Raw genomic sequence first — 11,176 nt, forward strand, 5'->3', positions numbered from 1 at the left:
CGCACTAGATTTTGTCGCTAGCTCGGCAGCCATTTTTGGTCATCCACTTCTGCCAGCTGGGAATTATTTTCTTCACTCTAGACTGAAATGTCAGATTGATGTTTACATGAATGGTCTAAGAAGGAAAACTCGTCGCATACTTTGAAACTTATTTATTTACCATCAAAAATTACATAATTTACTTATTGTTAATTGTACTTATGAAACGAAATAATAAAAAAAAACTGCTTATAACATAAATAGAACAAGATCAAAAAGGTTGGCAAAATATTACACATACAAACAGAAACAACTTTTTTAAATGGGTTAGGCCTAGGGCATTCTTTTTCTAACACATATAAGTAAGTCCATTTTATATTTAGAATACATTATGAGAAAAAGTGAAATATTTTAATTAAATATTTAAGTCGTAAACTTAGTAAAGCTATACTGACAAAAGTTAAGCGGATAGTGAGTGATACTCCTTTTTAACTGCACGGGGTAACCGGAACAACAATGACTATTGATAAAACAACGTATGAAATTCACAATAAATGTTATTCTAATAACCCCATATTTCTAATATAATGTTCCACTAGAACAATTAAAAAAATATTGTAGGCCTACTAAATTCAACAATAATTACAAATCCTAAATACATCTTTAGAATGTATTAGTTTTTTACCTTCTTGTCGGTATGGTACCTTTCAAAACATTGACCAATACACAGTCCAGGTTCTTTCTCACACGTTTTGCAGAAGTATCGTGTTCGTTTTCTTGTTCCAGCAGCACTTCTGTCACTGCAAACACAACAGTCCTTCGCTGCCTTGCCCGGTCCGATGGGATAGAGAAGGTGTAGTTTCCCATTCAATCTTTCGTCTTCGTCCATGTTAGATGGTCTTTTTCTTTACATTCCTCACATTCCCCACCAGTTCTTTGATTAACTCCTTCCTGAACTTTCGTTGTCTCATTTTCCCTTGGCACTTATCCATATTGTAAAGTAAATAAGCGTTGACAATTGCAGTTTCGAGTAACCAAAAGAATACTTTCCTCCACCACTTGATTGATTTCCTCGTAAAACTGTAAGATGATATGTATTGATCGGCTATGTCGACTCCACCCATCGACTGGTTGTATTCACACACAACTCTTGGCTTCTTGATTTCTTCTATTTTACCTCTCTTTTTTACTCTTCTTATTGTCTCAACACTAGTATCGTAAAGCGAGCTCAGCATTACCACTAAATTAGTGTCCCTCCAAAGTAGAAGATTGTATTTATCATCTTTGCGGAAAGCTTTGATATCGCCTCTCTTTAACTCCAACTTTGGCACTTCTTTCTTTTGTTTTTGATTCTTCTTTCCTTTTCTTGCATTCTTAGATTTACTCTTCCTTTTTGGTCTGACTTGCTCCGGCAATCCCTTCCTTTGCCTCATAATGGTACCTGTTATATGCACTTTCATTTCATATAAAGCTTCAGCTAAGTCAACGTTTGTATAAAATCTATCGGTAAACACGTGCAAACCTTCACTGCCATAATCATATCTGAGCTTATTCACCAAATGCAAAACTACTCGACTGGTGACACCCAGATCTTGCCGTTCCATTCGGTCTGTGTTGGACTTTCCAAAATAGGGCTCTAGTGCACAAATGTAACCTGAGCTTGACTCTGAAAGGACAAAAACCTTTATCCCCCACTTGGTAGGTTTGTCTTTATTGTAAACTTTGAAGAGTATTTTCCCCTTATATCCGATCGTGCTCTCGTCTACGCTGACCTTATTTTTCGGCACATAGTATTCCCTAAACTCTTTGTCCAAGTACAAAACTACATTTCGAACTTTACCGAAGCGTGTCAAAGTGCCAAGTCGTGGCCCGTTTGGCGGAGGACTGAGGTGTAGATTCCAAAATATTTGAAGGAATCTTTCTCTAGAAAAAAAGTCTTTAAAAAAAGGTTGATAATCCACCCAATCCGTAGAAAAGTAGTCGTCAATTTCAGGCTTAGCGTTCATTCCCATGTTTATAATGACACCAATAAACGCCTTCATTTCATCTAATGTCACATCTTTCCAAGACCACCACATTGACCTTTTCTGTAAAGGCATACTTTCTTTAATCTTTTCATTTGCATACCTATTGGTTTCGTCTACAGTTTCAGTAAGTAACTCATCTGTAAAAAAAAGCTGGAAGAAACCTAAGGGTGTTTCTGGTTCGTCTCCTGGAGGTGGTTTATATCCACTTTCGTTCCGATAAATAAATTCATTAAATGGAACATCACTCTCAACCCAATCCCTCCACAATACTTAATTTTCTTGGTTTACCCCAGTTTCACCTTCGTTTTCAACTGGTACTACGTCAGTTGGCTCTCCTAAACTGCCATTATCCTCAACTAACTGATCGTTTTGTTCTAGAGAAATATTCTCATTTTCATCATCCATTATATTAGTGCTGTTTAAGTATTCTCTATACAGTTCATCTATTATTTCATCTTCATTCACTGGGTCATTTTCAAAATTATCTGTCTCTGAACGAAGCTCACTTACCACATCTTGTTCAAACTGTTCTCCTATGTTCGAGTCGATGTCACTTTCATGGTCCGAATCACTGCCACACTCACTTTCCCCTTCAAGCGCATTACGAATTTCGTCGGAATTTAATGTTGTTTCCATATTAAAAAATAAGAAAACTTGGAAAATTACGTATAATAATAATTATCAGGCATATAAGCCGAAGACTACACAGCATAAGACAAAGCGCTAAACTAACCGTTGTTGTTTACTGTTTACATTAGAAAGCAACAGCCAAAATTTGAGCCCGTTGCATTCTGGGATTAGTCTAGTTTTGAAATCCACCGTCAGATTTCAGCACAGTACAGTAGAAAGAATATTAAATGTTGTAAAAGTATGCATTGTCACTGTCCACACACAGTGGACATGCGAGCGTTCACGATCGCATGCGCCATTTAACTCTGTCCACTGAGTGTGGACATGTGAGCGCTGAGGATAAGTGTGACAAAAAAAATCCTAGCTGGTGGCAAAATGACTGTGGCCACAGAGTGTGGACAGACGACCCCAGGGGACCCTTTCTAAAGGACCTATCTGAGCGCAAAGGGTTGCCACGATAAAAGTTGACTAGGACCAAGTTGACTTGTACAAGTAGACTTGGTCCAAGTTTAAAATCAACTGAGTTGACACTGAATCCAACTTGGATACTAGTAGATGCTATTAAAATGGCGGATTTAGTGTTGGAAGGGATTGATGCTGTTGCAGAAATGCTTATGATTGAGTTGAATGAGTACAAAAATCGTGTTAAAAGACGTAAAAGAAAAATTTGGACAAGAGATTGGATTTTGAGACGTAGTTTACAGGGTGCATCTGAGAATTTTCTTAGAGAAGTGGAATTTGTAGACCATGATACGTATAAGAACCACCTAAGATTGACAACGTTACAATTCGAACAACTTTTAGAGTTTATAAGCACAAAGATTAAAAAACAAAATACAACTATGAGAGCTGCCTTGCCAGCGCGTATAACATTGCGTTATTTAGCAACGGGAGACTGTTTCAGGACATTGGAGTGCTTATACAGAGTTCCAAAGAGTACCATATCTAAATTTATTCCAACAGTTTTGGATGCAATTTATGAAGCACTTGAAGAATTCATACAGGTAAGATATAATAATAATCAAATCAATAATATATTGAACAAAATGCTACAGTAACTTGTTTATTTTATAACATTGTTAATTTATAACAACACAAATAGCAAGGTATTATGTAAATTTCTTTCCAACTTAAATTTAATATATATCTTGCATTGCGGTTTCCAAAATGTTAGGTGACAATTCTTCATTATGGAATACCAATTCAACTATCTGGTTTGAACTTTCATTATTCACCAGATTTTGCATTCGTCTGTTCTGGATCATAGTCATGATTTCAGACTGGCATTCTAATACCTGGTTTAGTGGCAGCTGTCGTAGCTGGCACGCTATATTTTGGCCAAAAAAGGTAAATTCATCCTGAGGTTCCCTCTTATTTACTTCTTCTTTCAGAGCCTTCAAAGTTCCCATGGTTCTCTCAATGTGAGCAGGTATATTTGATGCTTTCATTTTCTTGCCCTTTTTAGAAGAAGTAGGTGAAAGATGTATTTTCAATGTGCTAGTACTTGATATCGACCGCTGGGCTGTTTCCGTTGTGTCATCAATCAATGTGACTTCACTTGGCTGGTCGAGCTCATTTTCATCATCAAGAACATCGATGTCTCTATTATCGTTAAAATTAGTATGCCTATTTTTTGTATTTTCTGATGACGTGCTAGGTTTCACCAATGTTTCCTTGTCCTGCGGTCGACTATTATCATTGCAATCAATAATTGTTTCCTGAAATAGAACAGTGAAATGAACACACTATCTGAATAGAGGCTTTTAAAAAATTTGTAATTAATTGTAATAAATAATAAAATATACCTATAATTTTGTAGGTTCCCAAAACAAAAGAAGAGTGGGAGGCAGTTGAAAAGGGATTTCAAAATGAATGGGATTTCCCAGGATGTTATGGTGCATTGGATGGAAAACATGTAAATATATAACAGCCATCACATTCAAGAAGTGAATACTTTAATTATAAATCTCACTTCAGCACAGTTCTCTTGGTACTTGTTGATAGCAAGTATTGTTTTACCTTCATAGATGTAGGTTGGCAAGGCAGAGTAGATTACAGAAATATTTTTAACGACAGTTCCCTCAAAGTTATTTTGGAGAAGAAAATGCTAGGGTTTCCTGCTCATGGAGTGATTGTCGGTGATGAAGGATTCCCATTAAAAGATTATTTAATGAAGCCATTTTCTCGTCGTTTAAAACTCACGCACGGCGAGAAAATCTTCAACTACAGGTTGTCCCGTGCAAGAAGAGTATCTGAAAATTCATTTGGAATTATGGCAATGAAGTTCCGAATTTTCAGAACTGCAATCTACTTATGCCCAGAAAAAGTCGACAAAATAGTGAAAAGTACATGTGCCCTTCACAACTGGCTAATAAAGACATCTCCAAGCCTGTATATGCCTACCGGAACTGCAGACATTGAGGGTGAAGATGGAGTAATAAGGTCTGGGTCTTGGAGGCTGGATCTACAAGAAAGTCGTTTAGCAAGATTACCTACTCAACAAGGGAGTAATAGATACTTAGCTTATGCTGAGCGCCGTCGACAAAAATATGTACAGTACTTTTTAAGAGATGGAGCTGTTTATTGGCAAAATGAAATGATAATTTAATCAAAGTTGGATATCTATATGTATATGTTAGTACATATAAATATATGTACCTAAATTTATATTTACGGCAATCATAACTATTAGCGAATTTCCTATATAGGGAATAAGCTATTACCGTAGTACTCACGGTAAGACCTGGACCCGGGACCGATTTTTTTTTCGTTTTGAGGTCCCTAGAGGCCAAAAACACCATCCGTTCAAATTCATATATATATATATATATATATTTATATATATATATTTATATATATATATATATATATATATATATTTATATATATATATATATATATATATATATGTGTCCGTTAGCGCGATAACTCGAGCAAAAATGATCCGATTTTGATGAAATTTGGTACAAACGTGTAAACCTACGTTTATTCGAACGAGTTCGCGAACCAGCATGATCGGACCATGGGAACGGGGGTTTATGGGGGCTTTTATGGGGTAGAAATGGGTTTTTCCCATTTTTGACCCAAAAAACATAAAATTTTGCAATCTAGGGTTAGTGCTAGGAACTCTCTTTATTTTCCAATTTCCTTGCTAATCTTTTAATTTATGCGACCTTTTTTATGATAATAAAGTTAACCAAATAATGTTATATTAAATTTAGATAGGATTGTTCCAAAAACAAATTGATAAATTTAGTCTCTCAAGCACATGGCTTATAGCCAAATTTTAATGTCTGTTTGTTTGTTTGTCATTTCACTAAAAGTTTCTACTTGAATCAAGGATTTTATATAGGTTTTAACAACTAACTATGAGGTTACTCGATCCACCTCAGGAATAATGTTCACAAATTTCTAACACCTAAATAGGCCAGTCTATAATAATTAGATGGGGATTACCAAGTTCAGTTTTCCAGATCTTCTTCCTATTTGAAATAATAAACGATTTTGATTTAGCTTTCACTTTTTATTAGAAAATATTAATATTAAAACCACACAAATTTGTTTCAAACTATTACCTAGGCTATTTCATGGCAGAAGAAGGAGAAGTCCAGTTGCTAACACATGTTTTACAGCAACAATGCACTCAGGTCTTCTAGATCTTGAAGTTCACTTTTCACTTTTAGTCACTCAGGCCAATTAATATTATATGAAATTTAATTTGGGTAAATTACTTTTTGAGATTTATTTAATTATATATATATATTTTTTATTTTAGCTTGTGTTTTAAATAGATTGTAAACATAATATATTTAAAATGAGCTGTAAGGCTTAATTGACTGGTAATAGGCTATTTATATATTATTTAAATATACACAAATTTATGAACTGTTGCATGGTAAAGAAACGTAACATATTTTTACACAGAAGTAAACTTTTAATATGACATTTAATGTGAAGTAACAAATACAACAGTACAACAGCTGCCAAGTGCTGCCAACGTATTTCGCGCGCATACGACCTTGTTTGCATGTTACGCGCTCACTATTTCGTGCCTTCACATTGCAAATCTGGAGTGAGACAAAGTAATTAGAGTAAGCCAGTGTTAACATTGCCTCTCTGTGACGCATAGCGGCACGCTATATTTTTTATAGTGTGTGCAGTTCGCGAAGCCGGGCTGCATGTTCATCTCGTTGCCTGCCGCGACTGCATCAATGCTCTATCCCCACCTTTCCTAGTCTTGTCCTCCTTCTTCGACAACCGGCTTCTACACAGGAAACCTCTCCGTAAAATCCAGGACTTCTCTTCGATGTTTGGGATAAGTTATCATAGTTAGTAATATGTAGAAATTAAGTAGGGAAAATGTCTGGCTAAGTCAGGTAACTAGCGGGGAGCCCTTCTGGCTCACCCGACTATGGAATTGTAGGAATTGACAACTTAGGCTGCCACCAACCTTTCGAAACATGAATACTAATCCACATGTTCCCAGAATGTAACTTAATAGTTTAAATCAATCCATACTTATTTCTCATTCAGTATTCAATTACATATCACTCATTTGCTCATCAATAATTAGTAAGTAATTACCCAAGTTCAGTTCGTAGTGGAAGGATAGGTTTATATTTAAATAGTTAGTTCCATTAGTTCAAATCAAAGCTGGCTAGGCAAGTGTTCTGATCCGGGTAAAAGGTCTCCGTCCCTCTGGTCCCCAGCAATCTTCCTAATTTTATTGGTAGCAGATTCAGCACGCTTATGTTAAGTTTGGTCCAGACACACCTTCTCCTAACCTATTACATTACCCCGTTTATTCCCTCCTGATTACCCGAATTCCCTCCTCCATCCCATACCTTAACCCCGCACCCCCTCACCAAACGGCCCCCGCTACATATGGTAGCAGGCTTTGGCCTAGATCAGGGTACTTAACCTAGGCAATTTCAGTTTCATTTTTAGGTAAAAGAAGTTAAGTGTACATTCTGGGGATATTTTTTTTCTCCTGGCAAAAAGTAAAGTGCATTTTTGTCTGACTTAACCGACACGGATAGGTAGGCTAGTAGTTAAGCTGTTTTTGGTTAGTAAATTGGTAGGGAAGTGTAAATTGGTTAGGCTAGGTTGACCAACCAGGATTAGTGTGACATAGGTAGGGCTGTGTGTGTTTTGTCTGTTTTTATGTTACAGGAGATCTTACCACCTTTCGAGCGTAGGCAGTGGACAGTGGATTTAGTGAACAAGTGTTGTGAATTTCGATTTTAAAGTTAAGCCTAGCAAGAGGCGTTAGCTGGTCTGTAATATTTAGTGGGTGTAAGGTACAAGGTAGGGTATTAAAACGACCTACAGCCCAATTTTGTTAAATTAAAGTGGTACTTTGCCCAACACAAGGTGTTTTTGTTGGCTTAATGACCAGATTATTTTAAATTAAAATCAGCACCTTGTGAACCAGTGTAGAGTCAGTGTTATATGTGTTCTATGTCCTATTAAATAAATCATTTTTCATGCAATAGCCTATTTGTCACCAATTTGTTCTAGTGTAATTTACTGTTGTTATTTGTCACCTGTGCCTTATTTATTCTTGTCAAATGTATTGTGTCTTATGAATTGTCTTTATTACTTATTTTGTCACACTATTGGTCATCCCTAGTAGACCTTAGCTAGTCTTTTTTTATCCAAATTTTCATTAAAACAAATCTGCTAGTGCCAGCGTAGGCTAGGCCTACTTGATATTACTGCAAACAGTTTTTTTGGTTATAAAAATTTGTTAATGATTAGTAGGCTAGTTTTTTAAGTTCTGCAATAGTAGTTTAGGTTACCAGGAACCTTATGGTTACCGTTCCATTCATTTAATTTGTTTCTAATATTGCCAAAGCTCAGTTTTTGTCTGGGCGGACACTCGAATTAGGCCAGAATCCACGCCATTTACAGTAAGCGCTGTCAAGTAGAGCCAACAGCAATATCTGGTTTTCTGGTAGCAATACAATAATTTTAGTTAGTGTGTGTACTCATAACAGCTTGGTTACCCATTTTAGCTGGAAATTCGAGACATAGCCTGCGACAAATGTATTTTACTTCGGAGCAAGGAAATTAGATATTTGAATGCAATTTGCAATTTCATTAAATAATTTTGTTTTGTGTCCAATACAACATTTTGAGTAGAGTTTTGAATTGTGTGTAGGCCTACATTTAGGAAGGTTTTGTGCCAGTTATGTACAATTGTATTTTGTTAAGTGGGTTTTTTTTTAAGCAATCGCCTTTGGTAAATTCGACGAATCTACACTTCTATTCGTAGTCGGTTGAGCAGTTTTGGGTTTCACCGAGTTGCAATTAGGTTAGGTGAATTTAAGAGTTGGTCATGAACCAAAAAAAAATCTTCGTTAAATATTCAGGTAATCGGTGACTCTTATGCCACTCGATTTTACAATTTTTGTCAAACCAATCGTCACTCAACTGGAAGATACAGCCAATCTTAGTCAAGGGCATTTCTGGAGCAAAAATATCCGAGCTCAAGAGTTTTGTTAAGTTAAATAGTACTGCGATACAGCCACACATGCCACTGTTGTTTTTCTTAGGTAATAATGATTTTTTAGCAAATGTTGGAATTACAGTTTTTAAGAACTCCTTTTTGTCTTTTCTGAGATTATTACGTCGGAATTATCCTGGGATGGTAGTTGTGTTTACGACGTTACCGCATTATCCAAGGATAAGGAATTCTTTTTCAGCAATCAACCGTCTGCATCAAATAAACAAATTTTTGCTGACTTTACGTTCAGAGTTTACTAAGGTAATAGACATCCCCGACGAATTGAATCACATGCAATATTTTCATGCCTATTATGGAAGGTCAATGCGTCGTGATGACATTCATTTAAATAGCGACGCATTTGCGACGTTGATTCCATCAATAGAAAACTCTCTTTCTCCAACTCTCACGCAAGAATGATTCATCCCTCATTGCAAGCACTTGCAATTTGTCACAAACAAAAAAAAACTTTTGTGTGCTCCAGAGAATTACCTAGCTGCGATTGAGTCATAGGCTAATTTTTTTTTTGGGCTTAGTTATTTTTTTTTTTGCGATTCCTCATTTCTTGTGTCGGTAGTGTTGCCTGGGGTTCCCCCTTGTTCAATTTTGAATTTCGAGTGAGAAAGTGAAGGGGTAACCGTAGGCGGTAGGTGTTTAGTGTTTAGAGAAATATTTATTTGTTTTGTAAGCTTCTTTGTTGTTTAGGCGACATGCCTTCTAGAATATATTCTCCCGAGGAGTTGCCAACAGGCACTTCCTGGGTATGCACTCTCAATGCGCAGGATGCGACAAATCAGTGTCATGTTTTGGGGATTGCACCCTCAGCGACCTTGTCAGTGAATAGGACCTTGTTAAGCGAATTTTTGAAAACATTGCAATTGAACGGCGGAACCGAGCCCTTGCCCATCAATGCCAGGCCGGACCTGACCTGTCCAACGACCATTGCTCCAAATCAAACGGACGACAAATCTCCTCAGGTCCTGACCACCACTCAGTCTCCCGGCACGAATCAGGAGGTAAACGACGCCGGCTCTAGTGGCACAAGCGGCGCCGCGACCCAGAGCACCGACAGCGCAAATTCTCTTCAAGCGAATTGGACCCAGTTGGTTCAGCAAACTGCGATCGCAGTCGGTCAACAGGTTTTTTCTGCCATGACCAAGAGTCGTTCCCCCCCTCGCCCAGTTCAGAGCAAAAACAGGGTTTTAGACGATCTCGTAAGGGACTTGCCAGCACTACTGGTTCGGAGCCTCGTGAATTGGCCGAGTTTTTGATTGCAGCTTCCAAAATATCAAAATTGGATTGGTTTGACGACGAAGATGTTTTGCTAGCGATTCTTCCCCGCACTGCGGAACAGTTAAGGTCATTTTGGCTCAAGGGAATCGCCGATCACATCAATCTGGAGCAGGTCATCTCGCGTGTTAGGGATTTTTTTCTCCCTGCGCAAGTCAGGCATGCGATAATTTCTTCCATGGTCTACAGGATTCAACGACCCTCAGAATCTCTTTCCGAATTTGTCGACGCCATTTCTGCCGCCTCAGCATTGTTAGTCTCTGACTTCTCAGAACGCGATGTGCTCGATACGGTGCTGAACGGTTTGAATGCACCGACGCGGGCGGCTCTTGCTGCTTTTCCTGCTGCGTGTAGTCTGTCTGATCTCCGGGCCTTAGTACCCAGGGTTCAGACTGTCCGCGCGCTGGAACGGGGGCAGGCCGTCTCGCGACCGGGTTTCCCACAGCGCAGTGTTGAGCACGGGCAGAGCTATCAATCAAACCCACCAGGGGAGTGGCGAAATCGACGAAGCAACCACAATTTTCCAGGCCACAGCGCCCAACGTTTCTCAAATGTTCAGCCACAGACTTTTCCACCTCACATTCCGCGTTTTCCGTTTCACCAGAACAATCAGCAATTTCCAAGGTCACATCAACCATCTCAACGTTTTGTATCAAACCGCGAGTCTCCGTCGACATCCCAAACTCAGGGAAACTCCAAAGGGGAGCACCGTTAGGCACCGCAGCGCTTCCCCTTGTTCAGT

At 38.1% G+C, this 11,176-nt stretch overlaps 1 protein-coding gene across 1 annotated transcript; it reads right to left on the reverse strand.

Moving 5' to 3' along the window:
- Positions 1-869: 869 nt before the first annotated feature.
- On the reverse strand, positions 870-2,078 carry LOC128984269 (piggyBac transposable element-derived protein 4-like). Its single transcript, XM_054403572.1, has one exon. The coding sequence runs from the start codon at positions 2,076-2,078 to the stop codon at positions 870-872; it is 1,209 nt and encodes a 402-aa protein (XP_054259547.1).
- Positions 2,079-11,176: the final 9,098 nt, after the last annotated feature.

Source organism: Macrosteles quadrilineatus, unplaced genomic scaffold (assembly GCF_028750875.1).
Source record: "Macrosteles quadrilineatus isolate MER2022 unplaced genomic scaffold, UCM_ALF_1.0 Scaffold_2__2_contigs__length_208266976, whole genome shotgun sequence".
Taxonomy (NCBI): Eukaryota; Metazoa; Arthropoda; class Insecta; order Hemiptera; family Cicadellidae; genus Macrosteles; species Macrosteles quadrilineatus.

What these genes read in the sequence shown, in the direction of transcription:
- LOC128984269 (XM_054403572.1), bottom strand. Translation starts at nt 2,078, where the DNA reads ATGCCTTTACAGAAAAGGTCAATGTGGTGGTCTTGGAAAGATGTGACA.